This window comes from Mus caroli, chromosome 2 (assembly GCF_900094665.2).
Source record: "Mus caroli chromosome 2, CAROLI_EIJ_v1.1, whole genome shotgun sequence".
NCBI lineage: Eukaryota > Metazoa > Chordata > Mammalia > Rodentia > Muridae > Mus > Mus caroli.
The window spans coordinates 87557949-87581504 of record NC_034571.1 but is presented as its reverse complement, the minus strand read 5'-3'; the positions used below and the strand labels follow the sequence as shown (position 1 = coordinate 87581504).

Below are 23556 nucleotides of genomic sequence, written 5' to 3'. Positions count from 1 at the left end.
GCCAGTCATTGGAAGGTTTGGGAGAGGATCCAGGATTTCTGGTGGCTGAGGAGGGGGCAGGGGACATGGTCTGTGAGTGTACATTGTATTTTTTATTACATTTTTATAATTTGTGTGTTAGTATATGCATGAGGGCTGGGAGGATGTGTGTGGAGGTCGGAGGATACGTTGTGGGAATCCTTTTTCTCCTTCCAGCACATGGAGCCTGGCTGCATGGCGTCACTTGCTGAACCTTATCACTTGCTGGGCGGAGAATGTGCATTTCTGGCTCCCCCTCCCCTTTTCACATTGGAGATTGAACCCAGGCACTTGCACACACCCAACAAGTGTGCTGGCACCTGACACATTCCTGACACACCGTCTACCCAGGAGATTAAGCAGGGCAGCCCTTGGTGAAGCCAGCTGTAGTGGTATGGAGGCAGGGCTATGTACAGTTTAATAAAAGCCCACCCAGTGACGCCTAATGACTGCCCCTCCCATCCCATATAGACACCGTGCGAGTGGGGAATTTTATACACAGGAGAGCCCTCATTTTACAGAATGGAGAAGTGAGGCTTTGGTGCAGGCCCTCTCCTTTCAGCCACAGAGAGCCCAGTGCTCAGCACTGAGCTGGTGGGGTCCCTGTGTGAGGACACAAACTAGCTGAATACTGGCTTACAGCACCCTTTAGCCCCTGTCATCCCCCTCACCCCACCTTCCTTCTGGGTAGGGAAGCTGCCATACCTTCCCCAGCACTGCCTACCCAGGGAGATCCCCAGAGATGCCTGGAAAAGTCTCCCGGAGTCTTCCCGCTGTTCCTAAGGCAGGGCCCTGTTCTGCTTCCCCACTGACTCCTCAGTAATGTGATCTGAGTCCATGTCTCTTGTTTCCCCAGCCAGTATGTGCTCTGGAAGCCAGAAACTTTCCCTCAGCTGGGCTCTGCCAGTCACGTGCAGCAGAAGGGGGATGCTTTGGGCTTCTGTAAGCATCTGGTGTGAGCTAGGCCTGCCTGGGGCTGGTTTTAGGAAATTCTTGTACCAGATCAGCCTCCCAGGTAGAGGTCATCAGTGCCCATTTCTCCAAAAAGAAATTGAGAGAGAAGAGTGGGAGGGCCTGCTCAGGTGACCAACTGGAGAGGGCAGGGCGGGGCACTCCAAGCCCACACTTCCCTTGGGGTGCCCACTCCTCCTTTCTTATAATGACACCCTGTGCATTATAGCTGCTGACCACAGATAGTTTCTCACACACTCCCTCAGGCTCCCTGGGAGCCTGGCAGAGAGGTGAGGTGTTACATAGTTCTCACAGTGACAGGGTGCTGAGCCAGCTGCCCAGATACCACAGCTCAGGAGTCTTGGCTGTGCTGTCAACCCCATTTGGTACCTGTCCTCCCTCCTAACGCCCCCCACTGGCTCCTGAAGAAGGGAGGACTCTGGGCCTGGATGTGAGGGAGCTAATACCCCATGAAGAACCAGACTAGGATCTTCATTTGGTGTGGAGCCCATGTGGTGGGAAGGTCCAGGCTGTCTCCAGCTCTGCCATGGGAGAAACAGGGTGGGGGCAGGGGAGGGGAGGGATTCTGGGCACCCTCTACCCCTGGCTTTTCCTAGAACCTGTGTGTCCTGTGAACAGGATTTTGCAGACTTTTCACACATCAGGGTTTGGGGCCTACTGCTCTGCCTGAATGTCTGCCATTTCTTGTCCTCCTCCTTCTAGGCCACTGGAGGAAAACTTGTTCCTCGGACCAGGCAGCCGGTCCAACTGGTTTCTGTTCCTCCTCCCTAGGGCCCTGGAAGCCGAGCGGAGGAGAGTCCACAGCTTAGGACCTGGTCTTGTTATAATGTCCCTGCTCTAGGCTGACAACTGAATTTCTTCTCCTCACTGGGCATGGTGGCATAAGCTTCTAATCTCAAGTGTGCGTAGCTGGTGACAAGGCTAGCCCGGCTACTTGGTGGCCTAAGTGGCCTCTCCAGCCAGGCCTGAGCACAGCATTAGAGCAGATGTTGGGCCAGGGCCTGGGGCTCAGAGTGTTTGGTTGGGTCTTTGTGCTTCAGACTTGTGACTCTTAAGTCTTAACCTTGAGCGATCGCTTATCTTTCAAGGAAGAGGATGTTTTCCCACAGTGACTTGCAGGCCCCTGGCGGGTGATGAATACTAACCACCCCTGAGTTGTCCCGGCTCTCTGGAAACACCAGTGGCTCCCCACCCTGCATTTACCCTAGGATAGGATGTTCTTCCCTGGTGCTGCGACCAGGACAGGGACAGAAGGACAAGGTGAATGCTAGCACTACAGCTGTGTGTAGGCATTGCCAGTTCTAACCTGGGAGTTAGGTAGGTTGAGTCCTGACCTCCCAGGCCTCAGTTTCCAGACCTGAGTGGGGGGTTCTCAGGCTGAAAGGATGAGTTCTTGTCCATGCTAGTCAGTATGGTCCCTTCGCTCCCCAGACTTTGTTACCGCAGGAGTGAGCACAGCCACCCTGGCAGCACAGGGCCTTGCTACACAGCTGGGACCTACCAGCTTCACCCTCACACTACCTCAAGCCTTGCCAGCATCTGCATCCCAGAGGCCTGGCCTGCCCTCCACCAGGGGCGGGAGAGAAGCGGTGGTCTTGTGAGGACAGAGGAAGCCACCAGGCATGGATGTGGAGGGTGGAGGGCCCAGACTCCCCTCCCCACTGCCCCAACTCTAGGAGTTTGGTAGGAGGTGTCACACACTGGTAAGTTGAGGTTTGGGACCAGAAGTGATGAAGGAAAGAGCTGGTCCAGCTGGTTTCTGGTCTTTTCTTCCTCTCTGGAGTCCTGACCACAGGCTCTGTGGGACTTGGTGTTTCTGTGGCTTTCCTGTTGTCTGGCTGACACGGGGCTCCTTCACAGGATCATGGCACAAGCTTGTATTCTGGAAGGCTTGTAATCTGGAAGCACAGCATCTGGAAGGCTGAGGCAGGAGGATTGCCACAAGTCTGAGGCTAGCCTTGGCCATCTAACAAGACCCTGTCTTAACTTCCTGACCCCACCCCCCAACATTTCCTTCTCATTGTTTGTTTCTCCTTACTTTGGATGTGGTAGGTGGCCTGGCTCCAGGCTCCCCTCCTGTCTGGTGATAAAGACTCACCAAGAGGATTTCTCAGGAGTCTGGAGAGGGTACAGCCTGGATACGGGAGAACAAGCTGGGGTGCAGGTAGAGCAGAGGAAAGGCAGAGCCGGAGGGGCACGATGCCCTTAGGAGCCCAAGGGGACACAGGCCCCTCTTTACAAGACATGTCACAAGCAGAAATTCAAGGCCTGGGGTCTGACTCCTGGTAGATCAGCTGGGCCTGGGGTTGGATACCTGCAGGGACCAGAGAGTACCTGAAGTCTGATAGAGGAGGCTCTTGTCACCTTGATGTCTGTCTGTCTTCTCCCCCCTCCCTCTTCCTCCCCACTCTCCCCTCCTCACACCTCTCCTTCGTTTCCCCTCATTTTCCCTGTTAGTCCCCAGTGGTGACTCCTCTGTACCTGTGTGAGCAGAGTGTCTGTGCCCAGCTCTCTTGGCTAACCCTACAGCCACTCTTGCTAAGTCTCATGACCTTAGCACCTCAGCCATCCCACAGAGCCCAGAAGCCCAAGGGGGTCCCAGTGGGGAAGTGCAGAAAGCTCTAGCTTCCTCAGAGGATGTGTTTGTGCCTTAACAGCTGATTGCTTGTGCTGTGTCAGTTGTCACTGCTTGCTGGCAGCTGGGGGAGGGGACACAGCCCTCACCCAGGTCTCAGATGTCTAGGGCCACTGCCTGGTGCCCACCCCGCAGAGAACTGACATGGCTGGTGTCTGAGGTATCTGCTAGGTGAGGTGGCTGTTGACCCATGTGTTCACAGGCTTGCTTGGGGGTTGCCAGAGAGGTGGCCCCAGAGGCAAGGAGTGGAGGAGGCTCAAAGGACCATAGGCAGGTGTGTGCTAGCTTCAGGGGGTGGGGGAGGTGAGCGGGCTTCATCTTCTCCTCTTCCCCCATCCTGGGCTAGTGCTTGGAGCTAGATGTCAGGAAGATCCTCTCTAAGTAGTGCATCTGCCTTCACCCCAGCTTCCTGTGTGTGATGCTGTGTCCCCACCCAACAGGCCAAACACCTCTTAAAGGGAGGGGAAGCAGGTAATCTGGGCCATTTCCAGGGGTGGAAGCCGAGACTCAGGAAAGTAAGTCGAGGGGACTGGGGGTGTGGCTCAGTTGTGGCATAGTGTGCACAGAGTCTTGTAGGGCCTCTAACACCAGGGATGCCAGGTGTGGTAGCACCAGCCTGGAATCCCAGCACACAGAAGGTGAAGGATCAAGTTCAAGGCCATCCCTGGCTACAGAGTAAGTTTGGAGACAGCAGGGCTCAGATCATGAGAACCTGTTGAGGTTTTGTTTGTTTGTTTGTTTGTTTTTGTTTCTTTTTGTTTTGTTTTTTAAACAGCATTTGGGAAGTGCAAAAGGAGCAGGTTTGAGCCTATCTGAACCCTTGTGGAGGTGGCAGGGCTGCGCCGGAGGGATCTGGGAGGGCTGCCTGCAAGAAGTGGCCTTGCAGCTGTACCTCCCCTCCCACCTAAGCTCAGCCTGGGGAGGGGACAGTGGAGCTGCCTGAGCCTGCTGGCTGTTGCCATGTGGGATCCCTGATTACAGTCCCCTCCCTCCCCCTAATCACCCACTCAGGGTCCACACCCGGTTTCTGTCTTAGGAACCCTGGCCCTGGCCCAGCGAGTTTGCCAGCCATATGCATGGGTGGGTGAGTCTCCTCCCCGGACTTCAGTATCCGTTGTATCATCCACTGCTGGTTAGGTTTTGTGCCAGGGCTACAGCCCTAGCTAGACTTGGCCTTGGTTGGATTATTTTATTGTGAAAAAAAAAAAAGCGGTTTCTGCTGGCCATGAAACATGGCTGTTAGCACAGGGAGGGGGTCTGGATCAGCCCTTGGGGTACAGTCTGCCAGCTGTGTCATGGGAAGGGGGTAGCAAGTGTCTCCACCAAGGATAACTGCAGATGCTCCACCTGTGATCAGTTAGTACCGTAGTCTGTGTTCCCACAGCCAGCTGTCCCTCAGAGGGAACAGGGCCGCTGGGACAAAGGCACAGCCTGTTACTTAATGGTTCATTGTCTTGTGAGCTCCTGTGGGCAAGGAGGGGCTCCACCCATCTGTGTCCTGTGTCCAGCTTGAGGTTAGCCCATGGTGGGGTCTTGGTAGACTCCAGGGGCTCAGGATGGAAGTCACTTGGGGTTCACTGCCTTTGGGGCCCTGAGCCTTTCACCTCTGAGCCTTATGCTGGGGTTTTAGCAAGCCCCGTGTGTCATGTGTTGGGGGCAGGGCAGGCAGGGCTGTGCCATTGCCCCTGAAGATACTGGGCATCACTCCCATCTGCTCAGAGTCTAGGGGTTCAGGGCCCGCTTACCCCTGCTATCCTGACTTCCCATCATAAAGTGTGCAGGACCCTATCCCTGTGTGACCAGGGCAAGTGCTGCCCGCCTCCCTCCTGAGCCCGCATCGTCCTGCTTAGGTTTAGAGGTTGGATGAGGGGGTTGGGCAGTGAGCACATTCCCTTTGTCCCTCATGCTGCTCTTTGCCAGACTTCATTCCAAGGACTTAGTGACCATGACCTTTCTGGGCCCATCTACAGGAACCCCAGGCCTGTCCCACCTCTCAAGGAACCAAGGGATCTCCTAGAGTGTCAGCAATTCAGGACTGGCTTCTTCCTGGACATTCGTGATAGTCCACTTTACAGAGAGCACTAAGGCCCAGAGCAGGCAAGCTGTGTGCCAAAGGTCACACAGCTCTGAGTAGTGAGACTACAATTAAGCCTCTCTCAATTCAGAATCTACGCTGGGACCTGGTTTACTGGGGTGAGGAGAGGTTCTTAAAACCTGCTTCCTGAGACATCTCTTGGGAGTCTAGGTCCTGACATGAGGCCCCAGAGTCTGCGACTTCTGAATAGCTGGTCCTAGAGTCTCTTAAGTGTCCCTCAGACTTACAGTGTCTTATCTGATTTTCCACTTAAGCTACAGTTAGGTTGAGATGGGGCAGAGCCCTGGGCTGGACGTTTGAGGCCAAGCCTAGCAGTTTGCACATCCCAATGTGATGGACAAATGTGAACGCTTCACCCCATTCGTAAGGGTCTGAAGCCACCCAGAGCACTGACCACTTTAGCCAGCCCCAGCCCCAGCCCCAGCCCCAGCCCCAGCATACACCTCAACATTCACAACATCTGGGCCTCAGGCTCTTCACTGGGAGATGGAGACTGAGGTAGGATGTCTGGGGTGTCCCTAGCACAGTGCATCTGAGTGTGGGAGCTGCAGAAGGCTGGGAGCTCAGGGGCCATAGCTCAGCTTCTGTGGTGCCTGGGGCAGGCGGGAAGGCGGGCCCCGGTGTCTGTGCTGCTCATCTGGTACTTCTTACACGGTGGCCTCTTGTTCAGTCAATGGCCCTCCAGTGATGTCCCTTGGGCTTCAGAGCAGAATGTAAGAAGGGAAACCTATCTAAGCCACATCGGCTAAATTAAAGGGATTGAAGGGAGATCCTGGCCAGGACCAGAGGATCTGGTCTCCTTCCCTGACAGGAAGCCAAGAGTCACATCTTGAGAGCTGGGTCAGGACAAAAAGGGTCTAGTGAGGAAGCCTGGTGAGGGAGATTGGGTGGGTAGCCTCCACTAAGGTGTTGCTTAGCATGAGGTAAGGAAAGAACACTGGTTATTTACTGGATTGGTTTTAGGCAAGTCACTGAACCTCTGAGCCTCAGTTTTTCCATCTGCTCAATGGGGACAGTGCTTTATCTAGGAGCTTGTTTAAGAGCCTCAATGAGAAGAGAAATTTTGTGGGTGATGAAAGATGACAGGCTAAAGCTTGTCACCTCCTAGCTACAGTGTTGAGGTGCAAGAGAGTGAGAACCTGTCGACCCAGCTCATGGGGTCATGTGACTGTGCTTTGAAATCCTGTGACTAAACATGTGGGATGCTAGAGTGGGGCAGCAGCTTGTGTTCAGGCTCCGGCTGTGTCAGTCCTCCAGCGGTTCAATGGACAGGCTCCCACCAGCCCTGCTGTGCTGGAGGTGAGGCCCGTGGGGGCTCAGAGACATTAGCTAACTCTCTTGCTCAAGGTCACACCACAGCTAGAAGCAGAGCAGGACTCCCAAGAGGTCTCCCAGGGAACCTTGAACTCCCAGGCTGCTCCATGGCCCCACGCTTCTCCTGTTGCCAGGGGAATGTGTGTTTGTTTGCTTGTTTTTCCCTCTCTTATTTTAACAACAGTGACAACAAACTGAAAGTACAAGCCGAGATTGAAAATAAGATAGTGTGAGGTCAAGAATCCAGCAGTCCCCAAGTCAGCTGTCACAGAAGGTTACAACACAGGAGAGTACAAGCAGCCACCATGACCAGCCTCCTTTTATGGATGTTCAGGGCAAAGTCCAGAAGCTGGAGATCTGTGTCATACGCCAGCCCGTTGGACCAGGCTGGGCCAGGTGGTCTCCAGAGCCTTGAAGTTCTCTCTCCACATCCTGCCATGTGTGACAAGCCACTCTTACCTGCCATGGCTGCCAGACTTCCCAGCCTCCAGGTGCCTCCTGCCTCAAGGTGACACTCATGGCCTGGCCTCATTGACAGAGGTGCCCCTCCCCAGAGGCCAGCCTTTCCCCCATCACCTTGCTTCAGTGTAGGCCAGGACCACTGGGCAGAATCCTGCCAGGTGTCAGGCACCTCACCTAGCTCCTTCCTGGGAACCCACTAGTCGGCTAATTTCACAGGGAAAGCTACAGCAGAAGCAAGGCATGGCTCCAGGCTACATAGCTGGCTGGAGGTGGTCCATGCGGCCTATTCAGGTGTAGACTTGTGTTTGTATGGTTGCCTCTTACTCTGTCTGGCCTCTCTGAAGACAGTGATCTCTTAGGTGACCCTCATGACAGTGCTCTGGGGTAGGTAACAGGAGGGGAATGAATTTCTGGAAGGGTATGGAATAGTCAAGGAGTGGGAGGATCACATGACACTGGTTTCTGGTCACCTGCTCCTGTCTGAGCACTGAGGCACTGGAAAGTCAGGGCTGAATCACAAGAAGCAGAGCATCTGTGCTGGACCCTGGCGTACATCTCAACATGTTCCATCCCGAGAGCCTAAAATCCTAGTTCCTGGCTTCCCTCTGAGCAACTCATCAGGATCTCTGGCTTGTGTCCAATCCTAGCTAGCTTCAGTGACATCATTTCTGGTGTTCAGTGGCCTCCTCTGCAGAACCAGTGTCTCTCTAAGGGACCTTCCTGAGCTCTGCAGACACCCAGCTCTTACCTTGTTCTCATGATCATGTGCCACGAGCTCACTGCGTCCTGGGCATTTCTAGAGTCATGGACAGAAAATGTTAACTTCAGGATAACCCTGAAGGACCCTGCGTTTTAGGGAGGATGTGAGGGGGGAAGCTGTGGTGGGGAGAGCCTGTGACATACTTGGGTGTAGAACTTGGCTGTTCCTGAGTAAGCTGGGGGCCCAAGCTCACCCTCGAGCCTCTGTTGGTGCAAACTGGGCAGTGCTGGGCATGGGCATTGGCTATGGCTGGCTGTGCAGTGCACTAGAAAAGAGACTACAGAGGGAAAGTCTCAGAAATCCACATTAGGAATTTCTGAAAAGAGGAATTTTAACAGAAACTATATGTGCAAAGGCCCTAGTGTAGACAGGGCCTGAGAGTACAGGGGCAACAGTAAAGAGATCAGAGAAGCATGTGGGAAAGATCAGGGTGACAAGAGGAAGGCAGAGCAACCGAACAGGGACAGGACATGCACATCATCTGGATTTTCTAGCCAGTGTGTCAGTGGGAGTGCTGGCTGCACAGGACAGTGTTCTTGCTGTGTTTCTCTGCTATCAGTCGCTCTGCAGTGTGGATAAGCTCACGCTGAGTGGGGCTGGTCCCAGCTCAGTTCTGGACTGGCCCGGGCAGGAGGGTTGGGGACAGTGGGAAGCTGCAGGGTAGCAGGAGACTGTGTGTCTCTTAGGCGTTCCATGAGGGGCCATTTCCTCTTCTCTCCATTCCACAGCACTTACAGCCAGGAGTGTGCCCCCAAAGGGACCTGGGAAAGGAAAGCTGAGATTACAGCTCAGTACTCCCGAGAGGTGTGCACATGGCATACAGAGCCATTAAATGGAAGGGGTTTCATGGAAGTTGAGAGTGATTCAGCTGGAGGTGTTTATCGCTGTGCATCGTGGGAACTGAGATGGGTTGTGAGTGCACGGTGAGTCTTGGGAGGAGACTCTGTGATGTCAGGCCAGGTAACAGCAGAGCTGTTTGTTCTTCACAGTGTGTCCATTGTCCAGAACTCATCTGAAAAACTGCCACAGGAATTGCTTCTCTGCTCCAGGCTGGACACTGAACAGGTGAGGAGGAAGTGGGGGGTTGGGCAGCCTCCTATGCAGGTCATGCATGACCTGGCCTGTGGAACCCTGGAACTCAGTCTCCCAGCACTGGACCAGAAAGCTCTGTGGTTCCTATACCCTTGGTCTCCCCAGAACTACTCAGGAACACGGATATGGGCCCGGGGTCAGGCTGGAGGGCAACATTCCTGTGCCCCAGTGTGTGACAACACCCCTCCCTCCCCAGAAATGTCCTCTTGGAGACACTATCCTTCCCTTGCCCCACTACTACACTAGGGGTTCCAGGGAAGGTAGAGAGGATGGGCAGCATGGCACATACTCAGAGCAGGCTCAGACTGCCCATCAGGCATGCCTTCCCGTACATCAGGGGCAAAGACACAGGCTGTGTGTGAAAGTAGGTGACTCTGGCAGAGTAGATCTCAGACACTTTCCAGGTGGTTGGCCACTTGAGGTTGTGTACTCTTTGTGGCAGTCCTTTCTTCTTCATAGTCCGTCTGTCTGTCTGTCCATCAATTTCATCCATCATCTATTCATAACCACCCATCATCCATCCATCATCTACCCATCCATCTATCCACCCATATACTCATCCCTTCCTCCTCCCCTCCCTCCCTCCCTCCCATCCATCATCCATCCAAAACCACCCCCTTCATCATTCATCTGTATATCCAGTCTCACTGCCTTCCAGGTACATCTCTGGGGTGCCTACTCATAAAGAAAACTGGGTCTTCTCCTCAGGTCGTCATACTTCACAGGGAGACAGACCACTACGTGACAGCAGCTTTGTTTGAGAGCCCACACATACCAACCATTTTATCTACATTAGCTTCTGGGAAACAAATTAAAAAACAAAAGCAAATAAACAACCCCCCAAACAGGTTTTATCTTCCCCATTTCACAGGAGTAGAGTGAAGCCAGAGAGGTTAAATCACTTATCCAGGGGCACACAGCTAGGAGATGATAGAACTGAATTCAAACCTAGATGGTCTGATGCTACAACCCCCCTTCTGGGAGCTTCTCTATTATCCAGTTCTTCAGGAATGATGTCCCCAGCCGAGATGAGTCTTAGGCTGAGGGTTGGAGGTGGTGAGGGGATGTTTGCAGGAGTGTCTTGGACAGGCCTAAATGAGTACCACAAGACAGCAGAAGGGAAAAAATATTGGTGTGTTCATTTTGTTGTATAAACTGACTTGATAGAAAACCGTGCATTCCATCAGTTTAAATTATACCTGCTTAGAAATGGCCAACGGGCCTGCCACTGGTCTTGGCATGGCTTCCCACAACCATTCCAGAACTTTCTTGTAAGGTGTGCTCGCTCACAGCTTGGTCACTCCTGTTTAACACACCCAGGTGGGAAGGTGTTTATAAGAAGGATTTGGAAGCGCATCTAATCCAGGGGGTGAGCTATGAGCCCAGTCCATTTGGGAAGTGACTTTCACGTTGACTTCTTCACACAGAGTCCATTCCTGGTATCCAGAGTGCCAGCCTCAGGGCCGCCAGGCCCCTATTTCCTCTTTTCCTGTCAGACATGCCCTGAAGGGCCCACTGCACAGAGGGAAGCCCACCCCCAGGAAGCCCCTCCCGATGACTGCTGGCAGAGCCAGGATCTGACCCTGGCCCCAGCCCACTGCTGCCTTTCTATCTAAGATCTCAGCTAAGGCCAGCCATGCTCCCTTGCTGCCTCCTGCAGACCCTTGCTTTGATCTTCTGGCCAGGCTGGGCCAGAAATTGTGTTCTGGGCTGGTGGGTGTGAATTTGAATTTCATGTCATTTTTGTGTACTGCAAAATGTCTGTCTGTGTGTGTGTGTGTGTGTGTGTGTGTGTGTGTGTGTATGTGTGTGTTGTTTTGTTTTGTTTTTCTTTTTGTTCTGTTGAGACATGGTCTCCTCAAGTTCAGGCTAGCCTCAAACCTCCTGTGTTGCTGATGTTCTGAGCAAGCACTCTACCAGGTAAACTATATCCCAGTTTGTTTTTTCTTTTAACTATTCTAAGGAAGTCAGTCTGTACTTAGCACCCAGCTGTGAGGGGGATAGGCAGGGATTGCTCAGGCCTTGCCTGCCACCAGCCCTCATTTCTGTCTAATGGGCAAGAACTGCATCTTTCCCTTTCAGATGGCAAGGCCGTTCCAGACAGAACCCTGTGCCACCATTGAGACACTGGGCCTCCTTTCGGTCTGATGGTGATTGTGAGTTCTCTAAAGCTGCTAGCCACTTCCCATCACGGGGCCACCTGCTCAAGTCCCCAGCCAGAGCCGACCGGCTTGTGTGTTCTCATGGAGACTCACTGTCTTGTGCACAGAATGAAAATGATCTTGCTTACTGCCGGCTACACAGGCACAAAGACCTGTGGCCTGGACCTGGGACAGCTATGCTGGGGCCACCCAACACCCTCTGCTCCAAAGCTGCTTCTCAGTTTCTATACTTCCTAAGGTGATTCCCAAATCCCAATTGTTTGAGCTGCCTGCCACTCAGGCACTGCCTGGCTCTTGTTTCAGGATAGGAAGCCCCTGCCTCCAGGTGAATTCTGTCCTTGCCTGTGTGCTCTTGGAGACCTTGGCCGTGGCACTTTGCTTCTTTGGGTCTCAGTTTATTTGAAGAGAACTGAAAGACTTAGCCCAGTGTGTGATAGGATCTGGGTGAGGACCCAAGAGACCAGCCACAGTTTCTAAGGCCTCGATGTCAGGGGAATGCCAGCCAGCCTCCTGCCTCGGGTGGTCCTGTGCTTCCAAGTCTGAGGTCTCTTCCTGGTCTCTCAACCAGAACTCCTTCGAGCAGCTACCCTGGATTGTCACCACCTGTCACCACCTGGATGATCCCATAAGGAGCAGTCAGACCTGGACCAGCTCTAAAGGCAGAGGCCATTGAAAAAGAGGCCAAGCAAATGTGCCCACGTGGTGGGTGGCAGAGGCAGACACCTGAGGGTAGAGGCCATCTCCTCTGGGTGAACGTTTGGAGAGGGAGGAGGCTCTCAGAGCTCCAGAGCTTTCTACTCTGCATGGAACTCAAAAGTGCCAGTGTTTTTGTCCTAGCTCTGCCTGGGCCTGGAGCGAGCTTCCTATGGTGATGTGGTTCCACGACAGGCTAATGGGGCACCGGGTGGTTCTCAGCCAGGCTTGCCACTATCATGACAGTCATTGGACTCAGCCCAGCTGCCCTGTCTGCCCACAGATTCCAGTCTTTGCTTGTGTGAAGTCTGTCACACATGAAACTGTGTATTTTTTTTTTGTCTTGAGTGTTCTTATTTTTATTTGGTTGTTTTGGGGGAAGAATGCACTTCTGACTAGCTTGGGAATTGCTGTATAGACTTTTATCTTTAATGCCCGGAGGTAGGGGCAGGTGAATGCTTTGAGTGTGAGAACTAATTCTTTAGTGAGCTCCTCCCCAAGGGAGCGCTTCTGGGTGGGAGGAGCTCACTTCTCACTCAGTCCTGGGCATTGGGCCAGTCACAGCTTGCCTGACCCAGGTTCTCCAGGGCTTGTTGGGAGGATTAAAGGGTATGAGAACCGAGGGTGACTGTCCATAGCAGGTGCTATGTACTGTGGCCACGCCTAGTCCCTTAGCAGGCCCCTTTGTTTGGATCCCACTCTTGCTCCCTGGAAGCCTGTCTTGGAGACCCCACCTACTTACACCATGTTAGAGCCAAACAGTACAGAAGCCAATCTAGACTCTTGAATTGCACTGCAGACCCACCTCAGGGGTGCCCGCTGGGAATGTCCTAACAGGCAGTGGGTACCAGCTCCTGACACTTAGCTTTCTGCACACAATTGCATTACATTTTTTCCTGTTGCGGAAGGACTGCCTCTGGCCTGCCTGGGTCTAGCTGTTGCTAGGAATGTGCCGGGAAGGAAACATAGGCAGGCCTGAGCAAAAAGCAGTTCCCAGATCCATGAGAACAGCTCCTTGCTCTGGTGGGAGCTAGCTTTCCTCTTGGGCTGTTTATCCTGCAATTTATAGCGTGTTTGTGGAGGTGGCAGGCTGTCCTGAGGCCTGGGGGAAGGAGAAACAATAACTGCCCTTGTAGTGTCCGCGCAGACCTTCCCTGGGCCAGGCCTGGGCTGGGGCATTGCAGACTCCAGCTCTCTGATGCGTGCAAAGTTTGTTTTTCCTCTTGTGGAGACTGTGTGGGAGCTGCTGAGACCAGAAGCACCTCACAGTGGAAGGTTCCTGCTCCTCTGTAGTTCTCACACCCAGGCCTGACATTGTAGTCAGGGACAACCATTTCCTGTCATCTTCCCTATAGTCAGTCCCTAAGTCCCTGTGAGCATGAATTTCCACTGTTTGCGGGCCACCTGAGATGGGAGACCACCACCCTCAAGCAGCCTTGGATGGTGTTGCTTCAAGTTGTGCCCAAAGTTGCCCTTTCAAAAGGGCATCTAGCTGTGCAGTGGTGGCACATGCCTTTAATCCCAGCACTTGGGAGGCAGAGGCAGGTAGATTTCTGAGTTCAAGGCCAGCCTGGTCTACAAAGTGAGTTCCAGGACAGCCAGAGCTATACAGAGAAACCCTTTCTCAAAACAAAACAAAACCAAACAAAACAACCAAAACCAAAACCCAAACCAAACCAAACCAAACCAAACAAACAAAAAAATCAAAAGGGCATCTAAACCTTCTCTTAACAGAGCTGTCACAAGGCTGACGGGGTTCTCTTGGGAGACCACGCGCCAGTCCCATCTCCAGTCTCTGTAACTGTGCAGGGAAGAAGTGGGGCTCCACTCAGCAAGGAGGGTAGAGTGTGAAAATGTCCAGAAAAGAATCGGGACCTGTGTGTGCACGTGGAGATTCCGAGGAGAAAGGGTGTGAGCAGCCTCTACTCCCTCTTTCCTTCTACCCTGGGTCTGCCTCCTCTCCCTCCCCAGGACCACAGGAGCACAGTCGACCTATACTGCCGCCCCCCAGCCTGGCTCTACCCATGCAGTTGTCCCGGCCCAGCTGTCCTGGCCCAGCTGCTTGGTGATGGCTCCCTGCATCACCTGCTTGGTGATGGCGGGGGGGGGGGGAGATTGGGGAGAAGCCAGCTTCCTGCCTCTAGCTGAGCCCTCCAGCTCTCAAGGAGTTGGGGGGCTCTGCTGTGGAGAGACATGGTACCTTGCACTGGCTTCTGCACTTCAGAAGTGTGGCTTGGGTCAGAGTGACCACTGTGAACAGTAGGCAACAACCTGGGCATCCCAGTGTGGCCTGCCAACCATGTGCTTCATGGGCTAGGGCTTGCAATGAAGTATCAAGGGAACTCTTGATTTTCCTGGGATCCATAAACCTCCCCCAAACAAATTCTAAAAATACTACCTACACATAAATGAATTCTCAGGAGGGATGTATAACCCCCAAATATGAATAGGTACTGCTCACTAGCATGGACTCCTACGAGACATCTTCAGTTGTCTTTGTGTTTTGGACGAATGCTGTCTTGCAGAGATTATGCAACAACCCCCTCCCTGGCATGAACACAGTTTTGCTACAAAGCACACACAGGAAGTAGCTGTTTAAGATGGTGGCAGTTGCTATGGGGCAACAGGAGAAAGATCTATGGTTGATATTTGTGCTAGTCTGCATTTGTTTGATACTTAGTGATGTATATTTTTTACATTTGTGAGAAGCCAAGACCTTTTCAGCTTCAGTGTTTTTAAAAGTTTCAGCCTTGGTCCCTAAAAGTCCCAACCTTGGTCCTAGAGAGGTGCACCAAGTTGGGGAGCTAGCCCCAATCTTAGTCTGGTCTGTCAGCCACTCCCTGATTTCTTGGCCCTGTAACTTCTGCCATTGCTTCCCGTGTGAGACCTCGATCCTGGGAGTATGGAGGTGAAGGCTGCCTGTCCTGTGTAGTAACATCTCTCTGGACCAGAGAATCACACCTCCTGACTGAGACTTTGTGCTAGGCCTGCAACCTCCCGGTGCCTCAGCACCATGGAAGACAGGCACAGTGCCAGCTGCTCCTTGTGAGTGGGCCCTGGCTCTCAACCCGCTGTGCCCTCCACCAGTCCCTGTCTCCCTCATCTGTTCTCCCTTCCCTCTCTCCCCAGGTTGCTCCAGGATCTGCAGAATGGGGGCAGGCTGTGTCAAAGTCACCAAGTACTTCCTCTTCCTCTTCAACTTGCTGTTCTTTGTAAGTATGCGACCCCCAGGGCTCCAGCCTCTCTAGCTCAGAGGCTCTAGCTGTGGCTGCCACAGACCCTAAAAGGACCAGGGCTAGTGGAATGAAGTCACCTCTCCCAGCAGGTTCTGTGACAAAGCAAAAGTTCCTCCCCAGAGCCCTCTGCCTGGCTGGGTGTGGCCAAGGACAGCCCCTCCGTGTCTCTACTTTGTTCCCCTTGCCACACCCCCCTCCAGTTTGAACAGGCCCCCAACACCCTACTATGAACTCTCAGAGGCCACAGGGGACATTCTTCCCCCACAACCCCCTACAGACTAAGTCTTTCCCCCACCCCAGGGCTGCCCAGATGTGAGCTCCGTGGCACATCTGCAGCTGGTTTTCCTGGGGCCCCAGGCTTCCCCTCTGGCCTGGAACTGACAATCCTGCCTTGGTGTTGCCAAACCCCTGGTGTGCTCATGTATACATGAGTGTGTGCTTGAGAGTATGTGCATGGGTGTATGCTTGTGTGTGTGCATGCTTGTATATGATAGGGGTGTGAGCAGCCTGAATGGGTTTCCATTGTCCCAGAGTGCTATTAGGGCTGTGGCTTCTCTGTTCTGATTCACCCTAAATAGTTTTAAGACATAGATTATATAGCAGGGACTTGGCACAACTGCGTTTCATGTTTTATAGTGTCTAGACACGAGTATCTCTGAGAGGCAAGGGATAATCCTCTCACTGCTTGTGTTGGGGTCTCTCTGAAGTATAAACAAGTTGCTTATAGGGGGGAGTTTCACATAAGTGCGTAGGATTATAGGAACTTGGAATATTTGAAAAGAATAATTCTAAATTCCCATTCAAAACTTTAGCCCAGAACATGGTACTTACAGAAGAATTCATGATACAAACACATATATGTGTGCACACACAAGTGGATCGTCCTGGCATGCCCCACCCTAGGTCTCTGCAAGGACCTAGGACCACCATGCTGGTTCCACCAGACCTGAGGCCCTGCAATGAGGGCATCGGCCTCAGAGCCCACCTGTGCTGAGCACACAGAGCATGGTGCAGCCCTCCCCAGCCTGGCATGTAAATCCCTCCTTTCTGGCTTCTAGGGAACAACTGCCCAGGTAGACATAGCAGGAGGAGCCCGGGCTCCTGGGCCAAGGCCCAGCTGAAAGGGACTGCAGGCTAAGTCCAGCATGCCATTGCCATATCCCAAGCAAGCCTTGGACACTAGAAAAGGAGCCAGGGTTCATGCTTAGTGAGGTGGCAGAACCTTCTATGCAGTCGGGGAGGTAACAATGGAAAAGGGCCATGAGCTCGTAGAAATGAGAAGAGGGTGGATGGCTTGGCCTGGGTATCTCTCCTGTGCTTCTCTCGGCTGACTCATAGAACCAGAGGCCAGGGACCTGACCCAGCAGAGGCTCACTGCCTGTTTATTGGTCCAGGTAGCCAGACAGACAGACAGACAGGGGAAGTGGATGGAGACTGTGTTTATTCGTTCCTTCTCCAGCACAGGGCCACGGGGTTCTGTGTTGGTGACCTTCACCCAGGGCAGGTAAAAAAATACCTCCAAAATGCTGTGTCCTTACTGAGCATGTGCAGGCCACTGTTTCTCACTGTCCCCTAGATACTGCAATATGGCATGTGCACAGCATTCCCATGTCAAGGGTCAAGCATTACAGGGTATCCAGAGGCCGCTGAGGGTGTAGGGTTGAGGCTGGGGTTGGGCTTGGTTGGTAGAGTGCCGGGTCCTAACCACAAAAGAGCAGGCCAAAAGGAAAGGGAAGGTGAGCCAGGCTGTGGGCACGTGTAGCTGGATAGAGAGGGTCTCTAATGGACCGAAAAGCTTAGTTTCCGCTGTGCTGGAAAGCTTTCGTGATCTCCCTATGACTGCCTCCAAATGCTGGGCTTGCAGCACAGATTTATTTTATGTGTGTGCTGAGGATTTGAACTCAGGTCCTCGCCTTACAGAACAAGCTCACCTACCCACTGATTCGTCCTCCCAAACCCTCAGGAGGTTCTTGTAGTAAAAGATCAAAGAAAATCATACATTTAAGCATATTTTTTAAAAGAAATCCCAAGTATTTTTATTTCTTCATTTAATGATATAAAAAGCAAATTCTGACCTAATATAGAAGTTTTCTGGAATATTCACAGCAAAAGACTAGCAGGTCCAGATGAGCAGCTGTGGTCACCATGTGGCGCATGCACACAGTGACCCCAGGCACCCCTACACTTTAAATCACCCCTAGATGGCCTGTCATGCTTGACCCTTGACGTGGGAAATTCTGTGCACACAGTGGCCATATTGCAATTATGCATGGGCACATTAGAATGAGGAACAAGTTTGCTAATAAACACTGTGACCAAACAAAAAGCAACCCAGGAGAGGACCGGGTTCTTATTCCTTACACCTTCAGGTCACATCCATCACTGAAGGAATCCAGGACACAAACTCAAGGAAAGAATGGAAAACAGATGCCATAGAGGAATACCGCTTGCGAGCTTACTCATAGGACCGTGCTCATTGAGCGTTCTTATACTCTGCCTGGGGAATGGGGCTGCCCACAGTGGGCAGAGCGCTCCTGCATCAGTTAACAACCAAGACAACCTCGCCCACGTGACCACAGACCAATCTGATCTAGGCCATTCCTCCAGTAGGGCTTTCCTTTCAGATGAGTCTAGGCTGTGTCACGCTGACAGCACTAACTAGGACACAGCTAGGACACATGTCCAAACTCATCCCAATCCATTCCTTCCTTTACATTCTAAAACATCGTCAAGAGGTCAGTTTGAGGTCAGAAAGACCACAGTACCCAAGGTCAGTCCAGGTTTGGTATTCAGAGACTTCTATACAAAGAGCTTTTAGAGTGCTGATTGGCAGGGGGGCGGGGCGGGGAGCCTGGAGCAGCAGACATGAGGCAGTCTCAGGAAACTTTTCAAATACATTGGTAGAAACATCTGGTAGGTGGGTTACAGCAAATCAGAGGTGGGGATCTCTGTTGTAGGCCTCAGATGCTATCTGATACATTCTTAGTGTTTGCGTTGGTGGAAACTAGTCTTTATATGCTCCAAAGAGATTTTCCTAAAAGTCACAAGAATGTTAGGTGACACACAAGGTATGCAATAAAGGGATGTTTATAGAGGTCTAAAGACAACACAGTAATTGACTCTTAACCTGTAACATTCCAACTCTCCACGACCACAGTTCTCGATGCTTAACTAAACTTGGAGGCACTTTAGCCCAGTGTACTCACAGAAAGAAGGGTACTAATGGGGGCAGTAAGCTGTGTGTGTGTGTGTGTGTGTGTGTAGCAGTGGGGTTTCACTGGACATTCTCTAGACAGAGGTAACACCTATGTGTCCTCCTACCCTTCCCTCGGTTGCTTGGGCCCCAGGTAGCTTTCTGACCCACCTGTTCCTGGGCTCCCGCTGACCACCTCTTTCCTTGCAGATCCTGGGTGCTGTGATCCTGGGCTTCGGGGTGTGGATTCTTGCAGACAAGAACAGCTTCATTTCCGTCCTACGTAAGGCACCCCCTGCCCCACAGATAGCCTGCTCTTGAAGGAAGGGACATGGCCAGCTCCCCTTGCTGACTGCTGCACCGGGGGCCCTTGACAGGGTTCCAGGACACATTCTTGCCCAGAGACAAAGCCACCATTGTCTGCAGATCCTTGGGTGACTGAGATGGGGGTGGAGGGACTCATTCTCTTCACACATAGAAAAATGTCTCACATCCTCTGTTCCCGCATTTGAGTGTGCAGTGAAATGCAGGCTGAAGCTGCTTCCCACGTCAGAGGGCCATAGGAGGGAGCCAGGGATGATGGACAGTCAGGTGCACATCGGGCCCTGATCCCAGTAGCCCTGTTCGGTTCCTCTTGTACCAGTGAAGGAACAGAGCCATTAAGATGCTGGTTGTAGTTCACACAGTTCCTCGATTCTAAATTGTAAGACCCATCCTCAGGAGGTCTGGTCCTGGCTGCAGCACAGGGTGGGATGAGCTTCCATTTAAGACCTCTTCTGTTCTTCAGAAGAAGAGGTGACCAGCATGGTCTGAGGGAGGGCATAGGGCCTAACCTCCTTGCCTCCTCCCTGACTGGCCTCCCATCCCTGTTCTGGGTGGGGAGGAGTATAGTAACATGCCAGGAGCACTCTGTGCCAGCCATCCCCCAGTGAGTGGCAGGCCCTGGCCCTCTTCATTTCCAGCAGCTGTCCCAAGCAGCTGGATTGGACTCTGGCCATTTTGACAGCTGCTCAATTTAAATAAGACAGAACCTGGCTGGGACATAGAGAGAGGGTCTACAGCTGTTGTCCAGGTCCCCAGGGCCAGGCTCCAGGGCAGGTAAAGCAGGGATGACCCTGCCATGAGCTCTCAGTGTCCCAGTCATGGTTGGGTGGGTTTTCTGTGCCCATCCTGACACTCCAGTGCCCTCCAACAGGGACATGCCCTCCTTAGGACTATCTCTGGCTTGATGAGTCCAGCCGACATCCAGCAGGCACCATGCCTGGGCACAAAGTCTGCCGGACACCTCATTCCTGCCCGTACCCTGCCCTGTGCAGGCAAGCTGTAAAGGCTCTGACTCTTAGGAGCTCTGTAAATTCCAGGCCCAGGTCGCACCCATCACACACCCAGTGGTTGTTCTCTGTTTACAGCAGCCTCTAGGAGCTCCCAGGCAGCCAGGGCCCAGAAACATGGATCCAGGAGGCTAGAGCAGGTGAACTGCTATGACATCTAGGCCAGCATGGGATACAGGGTGAAACTTGATTTCATACCAGCAAAACAGAAATCTAGGTCATAATACAAAGAAAAGAAACCTTCCCTAGGCACTTGGAAAACTGAGGCTGATTGAGGTACTGTTTGCAAGGGAGGGTCAGAGTGGGACCCAGGACCTGCTGTATGCTGTAACTGCCCCTTACTAGATAGGCACCTTTGAGTCCCTGGTACTGGGCTCCACTCTTCCCTCCATCATCATCCCCCTTTACAGAGGAGAAACCCCCAGGCATAAGGAGGTGGGGTAACCTGCCCGAGGGCACACAGAAGGTAAGGGAGGGGGAGGTGGGATCCCGAGTCCTGGCTCTTGCACCACGTGGCTCCTGTGTCCCTCAAGGTGGGATCTTCAGAAGAAGAGAAAACAGACAAGCTTGGTTAAGAGGGAGCTCTGGGTCTGGGAGCTTGGGGGAGGGGTGTCAGTGGTCACGGGTCTGCTGCTTGCCAGCTGTGTGGTCCTCAGGATGTTACTTTCGGTCTCTGTACTGTGTACCTCAGGAGACTGAGACCAGAGAGGCCCACTTCTGTGTGAGGCACAGAGGTTACACACCTGTCATCGCAGCCATTTAGGAGTTAGAAGCAGGAGGACCGGAAGTTCAAGACCATCCACTGCTACAGAGAAAGTTTGGGGCCAGCCTGAGCTACATGAGACCCTGTCTCAAACAAGCATACCAGACAGAAACTCTCATTTCTTAGTGAGGCTTTTAGGACCGCTCTGGGTGAATTACAGTTTAATCCCTTTGACCATGAGCCACTGCACAAAGTCCTATTTTCCAGAGGAGGAAGGAGGAAGTGGCTTGCCACTGGTTGTGGCAGGCTGATAGAGCTTGGTCACCTGACTGGGGTCCCTTCAGTACCTGTGGGCTGCTTTCTACCTCCTGGCTCCCCTGCTAGCTGAGTCAGACACACTCTGCTGCTGTGGACAGTGCAGGGGACACCCTAGGACAGGCACTATTCAGTGGCAGAGTCAGGCACCCTGAGGCTGAGTGGGGACAGCTGGTCTTGGGGTCTCACAGGGCAGGCTCCCTGCACCACAGCCTCCCTAAGTCTCAGGAAAACCCCTAGGGAGACCTGGCTATGAATCCAGAGAGTGTCAGGGTGTGCAAAAGGCTTTAGTCCAAGGGCCTCAATCAGGGCTGGTATATGGCACCCTTTTTGTCTAGGGCCCTTTGTGTCTTCTGGAGCCCAGACTGGAGCGTCTGGCCTTGCCTCAACCCCCAGAATGTGAGGCCATTGTGAGGAGCTCAGGGCACTCATCTCAGGGCACTTTCCCGGAGATTCTGAGCAGAGCAGGAAAGTTCCTGGGAGCCTGGCAGCAAGGACTGTAGGCCTGAGTCTCTCTGAGTTCTGGAACAGGGCCTCCTGCCATCCACCTCCCTTCTGTGTCTATTCAAAGACACAGCCCACCCACCCCACCCCACAGCCACCACCTTGGTGAGCAAGCAGTGGGAATGAGCAAGCAGGCCTGTGTCACCCCACCTGAAGGGCCCAAGTTGGCCCTGGCTGGCCTCGTCCCTGGGGAACAAATGAAGGATTCACTTTCCCTCCAGCAGAGCTTGGCCCCAAAGGCCCTGGTCTCTGAGATCTCTGAGAGGTTCTAGCGTGTGCCAGCACTAGAATGATAAGGTTAAGCTAGCCTAGGCTTTAGTAAGACCTTCTCTCAGAAAACAAAACTAAGAGTACCCTCTGTTTTGGTGAGCAGGGTGGCACACCTTTAATCCCAGCAGAGGCAGGCTGAGCTCTGAGTTGGAGGCCAGCCTGGTCTACATGGTGTGTTCCAGGATAGCCAGGGCTATATAAGAAAGACTCCATCTCAAAAACAAAAATCCTCTATTACCGTTGCCCTCCACCCTCTGACCACAGACCCCACCTTCCCTTATGAGGTCTGCCCATCTCCCTCACCCCAGAGCCATTCCCTGGTAGGTCCAAATTTCCCCCACCGGCCCAGCCTTCTAGACCTTCCTCCTTCTCTTGCCTTTGTACCCACTGTAGCTTCTGCTTCCTAAAAGCAAGCCAGACCCTGCACTAGCTGATGTTTTCTCACGCTACAGCCTCCCCCTAGCCCATGTCCTGGCCTGCATAGGCACCTGTAGGTCTTCAGGGTCCTCAACAGAACCTGTATGGTGTCTGCCTCCTGACCCAGGCCTGGTTTGCAGGGTCCCCTAGGAAATTCAACCCAGCCCCACCCTCCTGCATTCAATCTCAGGGAAAATCAGATGAGAGGTGCTGAGAACAAAAGGAGTAATAAGAACTCTTGGCTGCACGGGAGTGGAACAGCAGGACGGGTGAGGGTAGGAACATGGCTGCCCCAACCCCAGCCGTGGGGAGCCAGACAGTAGACCTGGACCCAGACTGCCTTTGCCCTGTGGTTCATGTCTCACTGGGTGTGTGCTCTTCTCCTTTAGAAACCTCATCCAGCTCACTGCAGGTGGGGGCTTACGTCTTCATTGGTGTGGGCGCCATCACCATAGTGATGGGCTTCCTGGGCTGTATCGGTGCTGTCAATGAGGTCCGCTGCCTGCTGGGTCTGGTGAGTCAGGGCCCTGAACCTGTGCTGGCCCAGGTCCCCAGGGTAGGGAGTTCTTCCTGGGATGGGGCAGATACCCATGGGATATAGCTGACTCTGAGCCTTTGTCCCCAGTACTTCGTCTTCCTTCTGCTGATCCTCATCGCACAGGTGACCGTAGGGGTCCTCTTCTACTTCAACGCTGACAAGGTAAGCACCCTTTCTCCTGCTTCCGGCAGGTGAGGGCTGCTGAGACAGGTTCCTTTGGCAGGAATCCATTTGGTTGTCACAGGTGGCCCAGGAGGTCATGGGAAGCCCCCTGCACAAGGACACCAAGGTGTCCAAGGTTTGGAGAGTGGCCAGCCAGAGTTGTCCTCCCTAGTGAGGGGCAGGCTGGGGGAGGGGGGTGACCCTTGTGGCACTTGTAATTGAAAATGGGACCAATAGAGAAAGGGCTAGAGCTTGAGATGGAACTCGGATTGCTGTGTGGCCTTAGACTGACCACTTCCCTCTCTGAACCTGCCTTACCCTCGGTAAACGAGGAGGACTCTGGGACCCACCAGTGCATCGCTAGGTGAGCAGCTGATCCACTTGAGGCATTTTTTTTGTCATTAAAGCTCTTGAGTGTGTGTCAAATGCTATCGGCACCGTCTAGAAGCTTCATGTAGACTAGCCTTGTAGGGTGAGTCCCCTGTGGACAGGGGAAGGCAAATGCTTGTTATTGAGACGGGCTCATTATGTAGCCCTGGCTGGCCGAAAACTCAGAGATCCACCCGCCTCTGCTTCCTGAGTGCTGGGATTAGAGGCGTGTGCCAGCATGTCTGAAGAAGTAGATGCTGAGGAAGAGCATCGGTCACTGTCACCTGGACCCCAGCGTCTCTGTTGCTGGGTCCA

At 53.1% G+C, this 23556-nt stretch overlaps 1 protein-coding gene across 1 annotated transcript in view; it reads left to right on the top strand.

The window, feature by feature from the left end:
* Positions 1 to 23556, top strand: part of Cd82 (CD82 molecule) — a 42372-nt gene that overhangs the window by 9917 nt on the left and 8899 nt on the right. Inside the window, exons 2-6 of the mRNA XM_021184861.2 lie at positions 9246 to 9321; positions 15333 to 15415; positions 18843 to 18915; positions 22562 to 22686; positions 22798 to 22872. Coding sequence (XP_021040520.1) covers positions 15353 to 15415; positions 18843 to 18915; positions 22562 to 22686; positions 22798 to 22872 — 336 coding nt within the window. The 5' untranslated portion in view covers positions 9246 to 9321; positions 15333 to 15352. The remainder of the gene's footprint in view (positions 1 to 9245; positions 9322 to 15332; positions 15416 to 18842; positions 18916 to 22561; positions 22687 to 22797; positions 22873 to 23556) is intronic.